The 16,952-nt window shown below is 48.6% G+C and overlaps 1 protein-coding gene across 1 annotated transcript in view; it reads left to right on the forward strand.

Annotated features, from left to right (window-relative positions):
* The window catches only part of LOC138257174 (long-chain-fatty-acid--CoA ligase ACSBG2-like), a 128,222-nt gene that overhangs the window by 43,472 nt on the left and 67,798 nt on the right, over positions 1–16,952 (forward strand). Inside the window, exon 6 of the mRNA XM_069205890.1 lies at positions 7,902–8,066. Within this exon, the coding sequence (XP_069061991.1) occupies positions 7,902–8,066 (165 nt within the window). The remainder of the gene's footprint in view (positions 1–7,901; positions 8,067–16,952) is intronic.

Consider the following 16,952-nt stretch of genomic DNA (forward strand, 5'->3'; position numbering starts at 1 on the left):
GGCAGGCAGATTTCCTTTGGAAGAGGGGTGCTACACCCTCTCCCTTTGGAAATAGGTGTTACATGGCTTGGGAGGGGTAGCCACCTCAAGCACTGGTATGCTTTGAAGGGCACATTTGGTGCCCTCTATGCATAAACCAGTCTACACTGGTTCAGGGACCTTCAGTCCCGCTCTGGCACGAAACTGGACAATGGAAAGGGGATTGACCACTCCTCTGTCCATCACCACCCCATGGGTGTTGCCCAGAGCTACTCCAGAGGGTCCCTGGGTTTTGCCATCTTGAATCCAAGGTTGGCAGGGAACTCTGCGAGCATCTGAGTGGCCAGGTCAGGAAGGTGACATCTGAGCCCCCCTCCTGATGGGTGGTCACTCAGCTAGGTCACTTTCAGGGCTATATAGGGCTCTCCTTTGGGTGGTTCCTCAGGTTCGGCTTGCAAGATTCCAGCAGGATTCCTCTGCATCCCTTACTTTGACTTTTGGCCCAAAAAACTGCATCTGGACTCTCCAGGACCCGACAATCTGCAACAAAGATGAAGACTTCATCTGCAACATTGTTTCTCCGCCTCCTTCCAGCTTCTGCAGCATTTCCCCAATTGTGCATCCTCTGAGGACAGCCCATCTTCAGTCTGCACAGGAAAGAAGAAGGAATCTCTCTTGGAGTGAAGGAGTCACTCCCCTGCATCTGCAGGCACCAACAGCAATAATGACCGGCTGCGTGGATCCCCTCTCCTGCTGAGCTGTGTGGATCCTGCATCATGGGTGGTGGTAAGAAGTGGTCCAGATGGTCCTCTCTACTAGCTGTCTAACTTGGGTGGAGGTAAGCCCTTGCCTTCCCACGCATGGAAGTACCCCCATGCACCACGTCTTTTGCAGCTGCCAAGGCTTGTTGGCACTTCTTCCAAGGGGTCTTCAGGCATCATGTAGCTCCAGTACCCAGCACTCCTTCCTGCGACGCACAGCTCCCTGAGTGGCTCTCCTGCGGCCTGGGACTGCTTTTCGTAGTGCTGCGTGGGCTCCATTTCCACCTTCTGTGTCCCCATCCTGCGCGACACCTGTGCTTTTGTGGGCTTTCTACAATGCTGAGGGCCCCCACTGGTTCCCCCTCCTGGGTTGAGTCCTCCTGGGCCTTGCTGGTCCCCGGCAGCACCACTTTCCTCCAACTGCAAGTTTTGCCCGTGCCAAGGCTTCTTGGTGGAATCCGGACACGCAAACCCGAATGCGATCTTCCTTCTAGTGTGGGACATCACCTGCATCCTCCTGGAACTCGACTCTAACTCCAGGGCTGCAGTGCTGACTTTCCTTCATCACTGTCAACCAAATCCTGCTATCCTCAGCTTGGTGGGTCGGGGTTCCTGCCCCCACTGGACTCTGCTGTGTCTTGTGGACTTGGTCCCCTCTTTCCACAGGTCTTCCTCTTCAGGAATCCACCTTTGGTTTCTTGCAGTCCTCTCTGGGTTTTGCAATTCTGGGTGTTCCGGGGAAATTCTAGTAATCTACTCCTGCTTTCCTGGTTGCTGGGGGTGTTGTGGTACTTACCTTTGTGCTTTCCTGGTACCCCCAGCGGACGTCTACACACTCCACTTACCTAGGTGGGGGTGACACTCTTGCATTCCATTTTTTTAGTATATGGTTTGTGTTCCCCTAGGGCCACTATTCTCTATTGTGTTTTACACTGTTTGAACTGTTTCTAACTATTCTTGTGCCTATTTCTGACTACTAGTGTATATATCTTGTGTATTACTTACCTCCTAAGGGAGTATTGCCTCTATAGTATTTTTGGTGTTTTGTTACCATGATAAAGTACCTTTATTTTTGTAACACTGAGGGGCATATTTATACTCCATTTACACCGAATTTGTGCCATTTTTTCTTACACAAATTCGGCACAAAACTAACTCCATATTTATATTTTAACGCTAGACCCGTATAATGTCAAATTATTGGAGTTTGCACCATTTTTTATATGCATGACCCCATGTGGCGTCAATGAGATGCAAGGTAGGCGCTCCCATCTAAAAAATGGTGCTAACCCTATAGCCTCATATTTATCCCCTCTTGCTAAAATGATGCACGGGTGGGAGGAGCAGCTAAATAATGGCGCGAAGCTTGCTTCGCACCATTATTTAATGCCTGGGTCAGACCAGGCGTTAGGAGACCTGTGGACCCATTTCCATGGTTGAACACCATGGAATGGGTCCATAGGTGCCCTCCTCAAGCCCAGTGGGACACCGGAGGATGGGGGACCCCATCCCAGGTAAGTATAGGTAAGTATTTTATTTTTTATTAAAGTGCCATCGGGACCCTAACTTTGACCCTTGTCCCCTGTGCTGGCCATTGGGGTGGTGGGCATGACTCCTGTCTTTTCTAAGACAGGATTCATGTGGTATGGATGGTTTTGCATCAGAAAAATAAGCCAGGTTGGTTAGAGGTAGGTTTTTTGCCTCTAACCAGCCCAATGTTATATTTTGGTGCAAAACCCCCTTCTCCCATACTGCTACCCCCACCCAGCCAACGTCATTTTTTTGGATGCTAGCCCACCCTTTGCGTCGGACTGCATCATTCCATAAATTTGGTGCCCAGCTGGCATCCTGGAATGACGCAAGCTGACGCTATACCTTTTGACCTGAAACTGCACAAACACAGTTTTGCATCAAAAAGTATAAATATGGTGAAAATATGTATTTTTTCATGTGTATAAGAGCTGTGTGAGTATAGTGATATTGCATGAGCTTTGCATGTCTCCTAGATAAGCCTTGGCTGCTCAGCCACAGCTAACCCTAGAGAGCCTGGCTTCTAGACACTGCCTACACTACATGTTAAACCTGCCTTAGGGTGGTCACCCCTAACTTTTTGCCTGCCTCCCTCCACTTTTTGGACACTGTTTTTGCTGGTTTTAGGACTCAGCGCACTTTACCCCTGCTAACCAGTGCAAAAGTGCATATGCTTTCTCCCTGAAATCATGGTGACATTGGTTCCTACCCAAATGGCTTATTTAATCTACTTGTAAGTCTCCAGAAAAGTGCACTACATGTGTCCATGGCCTGTGGATGAAATGCTGCTAGTGGTCCTGCAGCACTGATTGTGCCACCCACATAAGTAGCCCCTTAACCATGTCTCAGGACTGCCAATGCAAGGCCTGTGAGCAGTTTCACTGCCAATTCGACTTGCCATTTAAATGTACTTGCCAAGCCTTAAACTCCCCTTTTTCTACATATAAGTCACCCCTAAAGTAGGCTCTAGGTAACCCATAGGGCAGGGTGCTATGTAGATAAAAGGCAGGACATATACCTGTGTAGTTTATATGTCCTGGTACTGCTGTAAGGCCTGCCCCTTTCATAGGCTAACATTAGGGCTACCATCATATACTGTTTGAGTTTTAGATTCTGATCTAAAAGGAGTAACAAGGTGATATTTAGTATGGCGAGAATGGTAATACAAAATCCTGCCGACTGGTTAAGTTGAATTTAATATTCCTATTTTAGAAATACCACTTTGAGAACGTGAGCATTTTTCTGCACTTAAATCCTTCTGTGCCTTACAATCCACATCTGGCTAGGTTAGTTGATAGCTCCCTTGTGCATTTCACTCAGACAACCCCAAACACAGGATGCTCAGTCACACCTGCACACATCTGCATATTGAATGGGTCTTCCTGGGCTTGGAGGGTGGAGGACCTGACACTTACATTTGAAAGGATAGTGGCCTGCCCTCACACAATGGACTGTCAAACCCCCTACTGGGATCCTGGCAGACAGGATGGAGCTGAAAGGGGACCTTGTGGACTTCCAAGCCACTCTTAACTCTCCCCCACTTCAATGGCACATTTGGGTATTCAAACAGGGCCTCTGACCCTACCAACTCGGATACTTCTGGACAAGATCACTGGTGAAGAAACTCTGAACCAGAACCTGCCCAAAGGACTCACCTGACTGCTTTTCTGCAAAGGACTGCTGCCCTGATGTTGCCCTGCTGCCTTGCTGCCCTCTGGCTCTGCTGAGAAGTGCTCTCCAAGGGCTTGGATAGAGCTTTCCTCCTGTTTGTTGAAGTCTCAGGGCCAAAAAGACTTCATCCTGCAAAGAACTCCTTGTGCGGTGAAAATTCGACCCACAGCCTTTCAAAAACGAAGCACAGCCGAACCGGAATGACGCAGCCCAGCTCCCCAAGAGGAGATCGACGCAGCAGTAGTGTTGCAACCGGAACTTTGACGCATGCCCACCGGACCAACGCATAGCCGAGCCGGAACTACGTAGCCCGACTTCCTGCGAGAAGAATTGACGCAGCTTCTGTGACTTCGCCCTGCACCCCCAGGGTTTCTCCGCATCGTCCCCGGGGCGTCCAAATACCCCGCAACCTGAAGAGGATCCAAGTCCACGTGCCAGAAATTGACGCAAGGCCCTGGCTGCATGAAAAATATTGATGCATTGTCTGTGTTTCCCCCCGAGAAACCGATGCACACCTCCCCGTTTTCCACACATCTCCTCTGCGGACCCTTGCGAAAAACTTTGACGCAAACCAGGTACTTTGTGCTTGCAAGAGACACTTGTTGCTTTTTAAAGACTAAAGACTCTTTTTGTCATTTTCTAAAGTGATATCTCAACATGTACTTAGAAAATCTTGATTGTATTGACCTGCATTTAATCAGATAAATATTCCATATTTTTCTAAACAGTGTGGTACATTTTTATGGTGTTATACTGTGTTATTGCATAATTTATTGCACAAATACTTTACACGTTGCCTTCTACGTTAAGCCTGACTGTTCAGTGCCAAGCTACCAGAGGGTGGGCACAGGATAATTTGGATTGTGTGTGACTTACACGGACTAGAGTGAGGGTCCTTGCTTGGACAGGGGGTAACCTGACTGCCAACCAAAGACCCCATTTATAACAGTACACTAATAGAGGATACTTGGTATAAGGTGTAAGTACCTAGGGTACCCACCACACACCAGGCCAGCTTCCTACACCCACCCTAAGCCCTGAAAAAAAACTATCCCAATCCCCTGACCCCCACCCCTAACAAGTAAATTCCCCCAACCAGTCCAACCCACCCTGAGTCCTAAAAAAAAAAGTAGCCCCACTTCCCTCACCGAATCCTCTGCGTCCTCTCCTGAACAATGCATGGCTTTTTCTGTGCCTTAACCATGCATACGCGTAGTTTAGCACACGCGTGGTTAAGGCACAGAAAAAGCCATGTGCTGTTCTGGCAAGCGTGGTTCCTCTTGCGTGGAAAACTTCTGCGTTGTTAAGGACATGTGGTTAAGGATGTTACCCTCTGGTGCCAGTTTGTGCTAGTACCCTAAAGCCAGTGTCCTGGTGCCAGTACCCTGGTGCCAGTTTGTGGTAGTATCCTGGTACCTGTTTGTGATAGGGTCTTGGTTCCAGTGTCCTGGTGCCAGCTGTGCCAGTGACCTGGTGCCAGTGTCCTGGCTCCAGTTTGTGCCAGTGTCCTGGTGCCAGTTTGTGCCAGTGTCCTGGTACCAGTGCCTTTGTGCCTGTTTGTGCTAGTGTCCTGGCACCAGTCTTTGCCAGTGCCCTGGTGCCAGTGTCCTGGTGTCAGTTTATGCCAGTGCCTTGGTGCCAGTTTGTGCCAATATCCTAGTTCCAGTTTGTGCCAGTGTCCTGGTGCCAGTGCCCTGGTACTAGTGCCTTGGTGCCAGTTTGTGCCAGTGTCATGGTACTAGTTTGTGCCAGTGCCCTGGCGCCAGTTTGTGACAGTGTCCTGGTGCCAGTGTACTGGTGCCAGTTTATGCCAGTGTCCTAGTGCCAGTTTGTTTGTGCCAATGTACCCTACTACTGCTCAGGTGACTGAAAGGCATGAGAAGGGCTGGGGGGGGGGGGCATCTGCAGGAGAACTCAGGGAGAACATTACCTCACTGAAGGTAAGTAGCTTAGTCCTTCCTATCCAAGGCTTCCTCTCACTTTGAAGTGAGGAGTGGATCACACCTGGCACAGTCAGTGGTTACTTACCACACTGACGCATGTGCACAGCTGGCAGCGGTGAGATAAAGACATCAAGGCCCTCAGTCATTTCAATGCACAGCTAACCGATGACGCAGCAGCTCCGTGTTTCCTACCCACGACCCCTCCAGCCGGAAGCAGCCTCCAGCATCCCCAAGCCCCGCCCCTTAGGCCTTGCTGAGTTGGACCCAAGGTTTAGGAGGCAGAGAGGGTGGGGCTGGTGGTATATTGGGGGGCAGGGAGGCTACATGTGTCACTTCTGCAGAGACTGAAGTGTGAAGATGACCTTGTTTTATTAACACCAATGTCAATATTTAGGAGACAACATTTCTGTCTGACAGTCCTCCAGTACCACACCCCTGACCTATGTATGGGGATGGGGAGGTTACTCAAAAACCTACTGTCATTCCTCCTCTAAGTGCTGACGGCTACACAACGTACGTCACCAGTTTTATTCAGTCAGGACAAAAAATACATATGCCCCGCTCATGCCTGCGCTTTCCTGTGACACAGGGGGTCCCCTTGCTGCCCTGCTCTGCACCCCAAAGCGCATAATATTGGCCTCGGGTCATTGACGTGTCCCACAAGCTCTGGTTTCTTCAGGGTGTCCACACAAGGGGGAATTAAAGAGACACACGGGAACACAACTAGGCCTGTGTGTAAAACACTCATTGTAAAACAGAGCAAGGCACCTGGATGCTGAGCTCCTCTCATAAATGTTCCTGTCATTATAATTTATTTAACAGCCACCTTGTAAATTGATTTGATTTTGGAAAATCCGGCTTCAGTAGAACACAGAGACTACAATATTGACAGAGTTTTAATCTGCAGTTTTATTTTTTCCTAAAATAAAATATCCACTCACCCACCTTTAGCCGACCACTCACACAGCCCCGCCTCCACCGACCACTCACACAGCCCCACCCTCACTGACCACTCACACAGCCCCACCCTCACTGACCACTCACACAGCCGTACATCCACTGACCACTCACACAGCCCCGCCTCCACTGACCACTCACACAGCCCCACGCTCACTGACCACTCACACAGCCCCACCCTCACTGACCACTCACACAGCCGTACATCCACTGACCACTCACACAGCCCCGCCTCCACTGACCACTCATACAGCCCCACCCTCACTGACCACTCACACAGCCCCACGCTCACTGACCACTCACACAGCTCCGCCTTCACTGACCACTCACACAGTCCTACCATCACTGACCACTCACACAGCCCCACCCTCACTGACCACTCACACAGCTCCGCCTTCACTGACCACTCACACAGCCCCGCCCTCACTGACCACTCACACAGCCCCACCTCCACTGACCACTCACAGAGCCCCACGCTCACTGACAACTCACACAGCCCTGCCTTCACTGACCACTCACACAGCCCCACCTTCAATGACCACTCACCAACCCCACCCTCACTGACTACTCACACAGCCCGCCTCCACTGACCACTCACACAGTCCTACCTTCAATGACCACTCACACAGCCCCGCCCTTACTGACCACTCACACAGCCACGCCCTCACTGACCACTCACACAGCCCCGCCCACACTGACCACTCACACAGTCCTACCTTCACTGACCACTCACACAGCCCCACCTTCAATGACCACTCACCAACCCCACCCTCACTGACTACTCACACATTGCGTCCTTCACTGACCATTCACAGTCCCGCATTCACTGACCACTCACACATCCAACATTCACTGACCACTCACACAGCCCTGCCTTCAATGACCTCTCACACAGCCCCTCCTTCACTGACCACTCACACAGCCCCTTCTTCACTGACGTGCCCAAACAACTAACCCACACACAAAAACATATTACTTCATCAGTTGAAACACTTTTACTGTTGAAAAACCAGACCTATTGGCTTTGCTAATGCTGCTTTCTTTTGCTGTCACTCTTCAGTTCACATGGTTGGTGAAGATCAGTGGCAAATACTCTGACTACGGAGACAAGGAGGTGATTGTCAGCTACCTGCCCCTGAGCCATGTGGCGGCGCAGTTCTTCGACATCTGGCTCACCATGTGCTTCGGGGGGACCACTTACTTTGCAACACCGGATGCCTTAAAGGTACCCGTCTGTGTCTTATGTAAGCGCATGCACGATCATATGTTACACGTATGTTTTTTCTAAGTGATCCTAGCTGATTATATTGACTGCCATTAGTGACCTGGTTAAACTCACTGAGCAGATTGCCCAGAGTTTATTTTTATCTGACAGGGTGCAGGGTTTCAGATCTCACCTCATCACTAGTCAGTTTTAGTGACTGTTATTTATCACCTGGTTACACTCACGCGGCTGATTACCAAGAGCTAAACTTCTAATTAAACTGTGTGTAGGGTTTACAATCTCACCTCATCACCAGCTGGGTATAGTGACTGTAATTTATCACCGTCTCGGGCAGGCCAAACACACATGCGCAGTGTGCTCTCTCCAGCCCTGCACTTTGTTGCCAGGCTGGGGAGAGCATGCACAGGCTCCCAGTCTGCCTGGGAGCGACCTGGCTGGGCGCCCCCAGCCAATCATAACACTCATGATTGGCGCAGGGCAGGCGGGAGCCTGTGCCTGCAGCAGAGGAGCGGTGCAGTGGTGTCCGCTGCGGCGGCGGTGACTATCCAGGTAAGTGTTTTTTTTCAATTTAATTTTTATTCCCCCTTCCCCCCCATGCGCCGCGCCCCCCCGCCCCTACAGTGTGCCGCGAGCCGCACCTGGGTTACAGCCACTAAACAGATTAGGAAGAGTGTAATTTTTAATCTGACGTCTGCAGGATTTCTGGTCTCACCTCATGACTAGTTGGTTATGCTGGCTGTCGTTGGTAACCTGGGTACACTCACTGGGCAGACTACCGAGAGTGTAACTTCTAATCAAACAGTGTGTAGGGTTTGCGGCCTCAACTCATCACTGTGTGAGCCAGCTAGTGAACTCTTACACAGTGACACCCATCAAAGGTGAGCTGTGCCTCTTTTAAGAGAGGTGTTCTCTGAGCCTCTGGAATCCTGTCTCTCTGGTCCATTCTGAACAGAGCACCAACTTTTTCCCAATCTCAACCGCTTCCTGGATCACTCGGGGAGTGAGGTTGGGACTGATGAACACCTGGTTGTCCTCTAGGAGGACTTTAGATACAGTGACAGATCTTTAGAATAGCTCACTCCTAAATCCATGTGTGTCTGGCCTAGCAGAGCTTCCCTCCTCCTGGACTCAGTTTATGGAACCATGGGAACCGTGAGAAGTTCTCAGGTGCTCTGTTCAGAAGGATGCATGAAGCAAGCAGCATATGGCTTCAATGGAAAGGTAGCTGAAGTTCAGTTAGAGGTGTGCACCTTTTGAATTATATATTAATTTTGCATTTAGTCAGTGACATTGGTTCAGCTCACCGAGCCATCCTGCTGCTGCTAGGGTATTCATGCTGGTGGTAAGGAGATACAGCCACAGACTATCATCACAGGTAGGACTGAACCGTAGAAGGCAGGCACTTGTTGAGACCAGTGGACGTTGTAAGGTTTGAGCAGTATTTCTAGTGCTCGATGACAGGGGTTCAGATAAAACAAATTATTGGGTCATGTCTCACTCCAAATAATGGTAGGGCCTTCTGCTTTTGTGTACTTTATGTTAATGTCCCTGCCTTTCCTACCTGTTAGTAAAGACCAGCTCTTCGTAAAAGAAATACCTCCGACTGGACAATGTGTTGTTTGACGGGATTACCGCAGAATACCATAGTGTCATAGACTGCCATAGAGTGTCATATAGTGTAATAGACTGCCATAGAGTTTCATAGAGTGTCACAGAGAGTCATAGAGGGCCATAGTGTCATAGGGTGTCATAGACTGACAGCGTGTCCGAGTGCCATAGAGAGTCAGAGTGCCATAGAGTCATAGAGTGCAACAGAGAGTCATAGAATGCCATAGAGTGCCATAGAGTGTCATAGACTGACAGCGTGTCATAGAGTGTCACAGAGAGATTCATAGAGTGTCAGGGACTGCCATAGAGTGTCATAGAGTCATAAAGTGTCATAGAGTGCCATAGAAAGTCATAGAATGCCATAGAGTATCATAGAGAGTCAGAATGTCAAAGAGAGTCATAGAGTGTCACAGACTGACATAGATTGTCACAGAGAGTCATAGAGTGTCATAGACTGCTATAGAGTATCATATAGAGTAAAAGTGCCATAGAGTGTGATAGAGAGTGTTGGACCTGACCCTTTTTCCAGGGTCGTCTATAAACCTTTGGCCTTCCTCCTCCTGTTTTTCTAACCTCATTTTGTTGGCGCTAGGACTCAGCGGACTTTATCACTGGGATGACTGGCTTACACCTGATTGGCATATTTAATTTTCCTGTAAATTCCTTGTACAGTCGTATCCCTTGTACTCAAGGGCTGTAAATTAAATGCTACTAGTGGGCCTGCAGCGCAGCTTCCGCCACCCACAGAAGAATTCACTGTACAATAGGCCAGACTGGAACCCGCCAACTCAGCCAGGAAATTCAAGATATCTGTAATCTGGGTCCCCACGGGATCTAGGTGACTCTCCACATACCAACAAACCCATCTGCCCCAGGCTGTATCTTTTGCTTGTCCCTGGGGCCAATGCCTGCTGAATGCACTCCTCAACCTCCTTCGAAAGTCTGATGTCTTCCAATCATCGCCGGAAATCTTCCACACCATGATTCTTAGATAATCCTGCAATGCAAGTGGATGTGGATGGTTAAGGGGTCCAACAGGATCCGCTGGAATGATGGTATAAAGAACCAGGGCTTCCCAAACTAGTTCTAAAAGGGTAGGAAACCAAGCTTGTACTTTCCAGAGGGGTGTTATCAGGAATATTGAGATCCCCTTATGACACACTTGAGCCGTCACTCCCAGTAGCAGAAGACAGGGTGGGAATGCATATGCCTGTTCTGCTGTCCAGTCCTGTAGGAAAGCGTCCACCACCACAGCTCCCAGGTTTGGATGCCAGCTGAAGTACCTCGGGAGTTGAGCGTTCACTCTGGAAGTGAACGGATCCTCTGTGCACTGACCCCATCAATTAATGAGGGCCAGGAAGATCGATTTGTCCAGAGGCCAGTCACTAGAATCTCTGCTACATCTGGAGTTCCAATCCTCTATTGTATATTGAGACTCTGGCAGGTGTTCAGCTATCACGGAGATCTGGTGCTGGAGGCAGTACTGTTAAAAGTCCTTTGCCAGTTCTGCTAAGGCCCTTGAGCGTGTTCCGCCCAATCAGTTTATGTACTGGACCGCTGACACATTGTCCATTCTGAGCAGGGATCTGATAGCAAATGAACCTGCCAGGAGTTTCAGGCAGTTGATATGTAGGGTCAATTGTTCCTGTGTCCATCTGCACCCCTTGGAGATCTGGCCGCACCTGGTGCCACCGCCCTGCCAGCTGGCATCTGACTCTATGATCAGATCAGGAGAGGTTCCGAAGACCACTCTGCCATTCCACATGTCCATGCGGTCTATCCACCAAAGCAACTCCATCGAGCCTTTGATTTCAGAGAGATCAGTTCCGAGTATGTGAGGCCCCTCCTTAGGCTTCAAGCGCTGTAATGCCATGTAGTGGAAAGGGCCTGGAAAGATGGTCTAGACTGAAGAGGATAACAGCCCCAATCCTGCCCCTTCTCGGCACTTTGATTAATTATTTCCTGATCTTGCTTACCCTTGACTCCGGGAGGCTGAGAGTGGCCCCATTGGAATCTATGAGATACTCCAGGAAGCTCATGGTCTGGTACCAATTCTGATTTCTTTTGGTTTATGACAAAACCTAGGTCCTGCAATGAGACAATTGTCATGGTCAAGTGAGACGGAGGCTGGGAGAGAGACTGATCCATCAGGAGGATGTCATCTAAGTAAATTATCAACCTGATTCCCTTCGTTCTGAGGATTTCAACTACAGGTTTGAGGTGTTTCGTGAAGTATCAAGGTGCCGACGAAAGTCCGAATGGGAGAGAATGGAACTCGAAGACCTGATGCCTCCAAATGAACTACAGGAAGCAACAATGTGGTGGAAAGATTAATACTGTGAGGTACTCATCTTTGAGGTCCAGTCGCACCATCCAATCCCCCTGCAAAAGAAGATCCCTGAGGAGGTGAGTGCCTTACATTTTGAAGTGCGATACATCACCCACTCATTCAAGGGTCACAAGTTTATAACCTGGAGAAACCCTTTGTCCTTCTTCTCTACTAAGAATAGATTGCTCAAAAAGCCCCGATGGTGTAATACTGACCTGCGACCTTTCTGAAAAAAGAGTGGTTTTGGTTTTACCACCAGAACTGGGGATCTGATAAATTCCATGTGAAATCCTTTTACTGTTTGTAAGACCCAAGGGTCTGATGTAACCTCCGCCCACTAGTGTGCAAAGATCCTCACCCTCCACCCCAGTTCTTGAGGGGAAGAAAGGGTATTGCTTACAGTTAAATCCTCCGGGTGTGTTCGCACCGCCTCAGGCGCTGTGGTTGTTCTTGCCTTATCCACCTCCCATTTTGGGGAAGAACGTTCCCTGGTGGCCATTATGCCATCCATTATTATGTGTTGCTTGACCTCTGTTGGGGCCATGGAAATTGGAGGAGCCGGAAGAGTGACCCCTGCCTCCTCTGGCCCTGTTGAAAACATGTCCAGGGAAAATTTTCTTTATGGAGGTCTGTGCCTTATTCAATGCCAAGAAGGTGGCTACAAACTTCCCTAACTCCTTTACAAAGGGTTCACTGAACAGATTTCCCTGTGTAATCGGCCCTGCTTCTGAGTTGAACAACTCCCCTAACATGGGGTCTATTTTTATCAGCAGTGAGTGATGCCTCTCTGCGGAGAGGATGCAGTTGGCGTTGCCCAACAGGCACACTGCCCTCCAAGCCCATCCTGCTACGATGTCAGTGGTGAGAGGTTTCCTTTTTGCTTAGATCTTTCGGCCAATTGGATAACCCGAGTGAGGGAGCCCAGGACTTATCCTGACATGCCAAAAGAAGTGCATATTTTAGGGTCTATATCAGGGGTCACTGAAACCTTGCCATCTAGTGTGGGTCTATGGCACAGACTTCCGTATCGAGGGGCTGGCGGATTTTGCTTGACACGTAATCTGCAACCCTTTGGCTGGGCGCTATTGTGAGGACCTAGGGTGATAGATGCCCTCCTGTTCAATCATGTCAGACGCTTTAGAGCCTCCCCATAGGAGCCATAAACCGGGTGTCAAGGTCTTCCAGGGTTGCGGTTCTCATCAGAGGAGGCATCGTCATCTGCCTCACCCTCTCCTTTTTTGGTCAAACCCACATCACTGTCACTTTCCCCGCAACCTCACCACGATCTCTCTGAGCAAGTCTTCCTCCTGGTAAGGTGCATTTCTAAACGTGCACGCACTCTTACAGAAGGCTTCTCTCAAATGATTGAAGCCTTCCATGTGCCCTGCTTCACGTTTGTGGGTCTTCTTTGGAGCCAAAATATTAAGATCAGTAGGACCTGCCCTCGTGTCCCCCAGTATCCTCAGCTCCATTAGAAATCTGGGCAGTCAACTTGGCCATGCTTTCCTGCAGGGGAGTAAGCCCCTTGGCAATAGCCTGGGAGAAGAGCTTGTCAACCTCCTCAGGAAGGCAGCATTGAGCATTCCTTCTCAGAAGCAAGATTGGGTGAGCAGTCGTGGTCCTAAAAGGACTCCATGAAAAGAGGGTGTGAGCACCAGAAAATATTTGCCCTGATATATTTTGAAAGGGCACGCCCCCCTCACCGGTGCTCCAGGCCAGCTGCAGATAGTATAAATGTATTGCACAGCCTCAGGGTGGTGTCAGAGCACGTGTCAGGGAAGGGGCCTTAGGGCCAGAATCAGCTTACCGTGATTGAGGTACAGGCAAGGGTTGGTAGGGGGAGAAAACACATGGTGTCCCTGTCAACCAGGAAGAACCAACGTATTCCCCTAACATGTGACACTGATCCGCAGATCGCTAGTTGTTACGGTGCGCTTCGCAGCTGATCGCAACATGCCTCACAGGCCCCACCGCCAGCACAAGAGAGCCCCATCTTGTAGACCCTGGAGGTACCAAATAAAAGCACTTGAGCCGGAACCTACTGTGCGAGAGAAGAACACAACAGAGCAAAGTGTAAAGGCAATTACAGTACAGTAAGGCAATAATCAGAACCTGAGTGCACAAGAAAATCCCCACAAAACCAATACCGTAAAGACCTTGAGGAAAGTGAGGAACTTCACTAATGCAGCAGTGAAGAAAGAGGAAGGACTTTAGGAGCTGTGATTATATATAGACTTGTGGACTGCATGGGGTTTGGTTATTGGTTGCTATGGACACTCTCCCTTGAGTCATGGAACATGTACTGTTTGTGGTTTTTCTTTGACCCTGGACCCTGCTATTACATAGAATGATAGTACCGAGTACTGATGCTGCCCAGTAACCACTAACTGAGCCAGGATCCAGAAAAACAAACATCACAGTTTGTCCAATGACCTCAACTGAGAATGCACTGTTCTGAGAAATTAAAGTCCAAGGATATACCCAGGGTATCCTGATGACAGGTGAGAGGTCTGGCATGCCTGCCTGACCCCTCCTTCTTACAACTACTTCAGGTGCTTGATTACTAAATACTGTGGATGCCAAGCTGTAGAATACTCAACTATGTCAATTTAAGAGAAGAATTAGAAGTTTGAAAGGTCCTTCATGATTCGTCCGCTCTATAGTTTCCAGAAAACATCTTAACTAGGAAATTATTTGTTTAGATTTTTCTAGCATATCTAGGCCCGTATTTATACTTTTTGACGCTAAACTGCGCTAGACAGGAGTCATGTAAATGGCGTTAGGGCGTCTTAAAATGGGGCAAGTCAGGTTGAGGCAAAAAAATCGCCTCAACCCGATTTGCGCCATTTTTAACGACGCCCAGACGCCATTTACATGACTCCTGTCTTAGTAAAGACAGGAGTCATGCCCCCTTGCCCAATGGCCATGCCCAGGGGACTTATGTCCCCTGGGCATGGTCATTGGGCTTTGTGGCATGTAGGGGGGCACAAATCAGGCCCCCCTATGCCAAAACAAAATATAAAAAATAAAAAAAATTATACTTACCTGAACTTACCTGAATGTCCCTGGGATGGGTCCCTCCATCCTTGGGTGTCCTCCTGGGGTGGGCAAGGGTGGCAGGGGGGGTCCCTGGGGGCATGGGAGGGCAGCTGTGGGCTCATTTTGAGCCCACAGGTCCCTTAACGCCTGCCCTGACCCAGGCGTTAAAAAGAGGCGCAAATGCAGGGTTTTTTGCCCCGCCCACTCCCGGGCGTGATTTTTGCCCGGGAGTATAAATACGACGCATTTGCGTCGCAGTAATTTTTTTAGACGGGAACGTCTACCTTGCATCTCATTAACGCAAGGAAGGCGTTCACGCAAAAAAATGACGCTCATTCCTCATCCTTTGGCGCTAGACGCGTCTAACGCCAAAGTATAAATATGACGTTAGTTTTGCGCCGAATTTGCGTAGAAAAAAACGACGCTAATTCGGCGCAAACGGAGTATAAATATGCCCCCTAATGCTCACAGATACATTCTATGCATACATATTTTTTAAATTTCAAAACACTGTCCCAGAATTAGTATGTGTTGTTTTTCAAGCACAAATGATCTACTATGCATTGTTTAAGTTTTTTTATGGAGATTAAATATTTTCCAGGACATTACTCTACAGCAATCGCTAATATAGGAAAAACAAGCCAATCAAATAATTTAGAAGTACATTTTAAAATGGTTGCCACATGGTTCCATGTCACGTGTGCCACCTTCAGTTAACCTTGATTTTTAGTCAACATCTCTCTTCATGAAGAGACATTTGACACCCTAAGGATAGGGTTAAAAGAAAAACTGCAAACCCCAGAGTGAAACATGCTGTTGGCTGAAAGTCAGGACTGGTTGATAGCAGCGCATGTCATATGGAGTCTTTTGTTAGAAAATGGAAAGAATGTTCAGATTTTTTATGTAATTAGTAAAAAATGCTTAGAATATTTTGATATGAAAAGTGAAAATTGTTTTTAAAAGAGTTGGCCCCATTTACTGCCTACACAACTGTCCCTGCTCTTCACTTGTATATGTTGCACAAAGAGTTCATCCTCTTAATGTAGCAGAGCTTTTATAGTTCTGACACATTGGAAGGTTGAACAGTGAAGTGGTGGATGGTGTGAGGTAACATATGAAGTGCAGATGCCTGTATTCAAGTACCAGGGGGCAAGTACTGACTGACACTCCTCTGAGTACAAAGAGAATGGTAAATACCCCTCTGTTGCTCAGAACAAGGAGAGACTGTCTGGTTTGGGTCCTTTGACAAATCACCACAAATACAAACCACACTTCCTGTAATTAGGTGGTGTAACAGTAGGAACAACGCCAGGATGCCCTCGTGGGTGATAGTGTGCTTTACAAATACATTTAACATTGTAATGTGTATGAAGAGACACAAGAAAAAAACACACAATACACTAGCCCCTTGTGAGCTTCAATTCTACAACCACACAATATAAGGGACAGCAGATTGGCTCGTTGGTCCCAGCCAGTGGGATCTTAGGACCTGATTTAGAGGTTGGCAGAGGGGGTTACTCTGTCACAAACGTGACGTATATCTCGTCCACCGTATTATAATTCCATTATAGCCTATGGAACTTGTAATACGGTGGATGGGATATCCGTCACGTTTGCGACAGCATAACCCTTCCGCAAAACTCTAAATCAGGTCCTTAGTTCTTTATGTGTCCTCTGTGTCTAGTTTTCAGTATCCCAGCTGCTTGAAAAGACAGCCTCTTCTAAAGAAGTTCAGTGAGCTCTCCGGCCATGATTGCAGGGTCACAGGGGCTGCTGCATGACTGATGTGGCACACAAGGCACAGGTTGGGGAAAGTGGTGAAGAGGTATGAGCTATGGTGAGCACTGTTCTCTACTGCAGCTTTGTTGGAGCATGGTGGCGTCGGCTGAAGAGGTATGGAGCAGGACTGA

Source organism: Pleurodeles waltl, chromosome 1_2 (genome assembly GCF_031143425.1).
Source record: "Pleurodeles waltl isolate 20211129_DDA chromosome 1_2, aPleWal1.hap1.20221129, whole genome shotgun sequence".
Lineage (NCBI taxonomy): Eukaryota > Metazoa > Chordata > Amphibia > Caudata > Salamandridae > Pleurodeles > Pleurodeles waltl.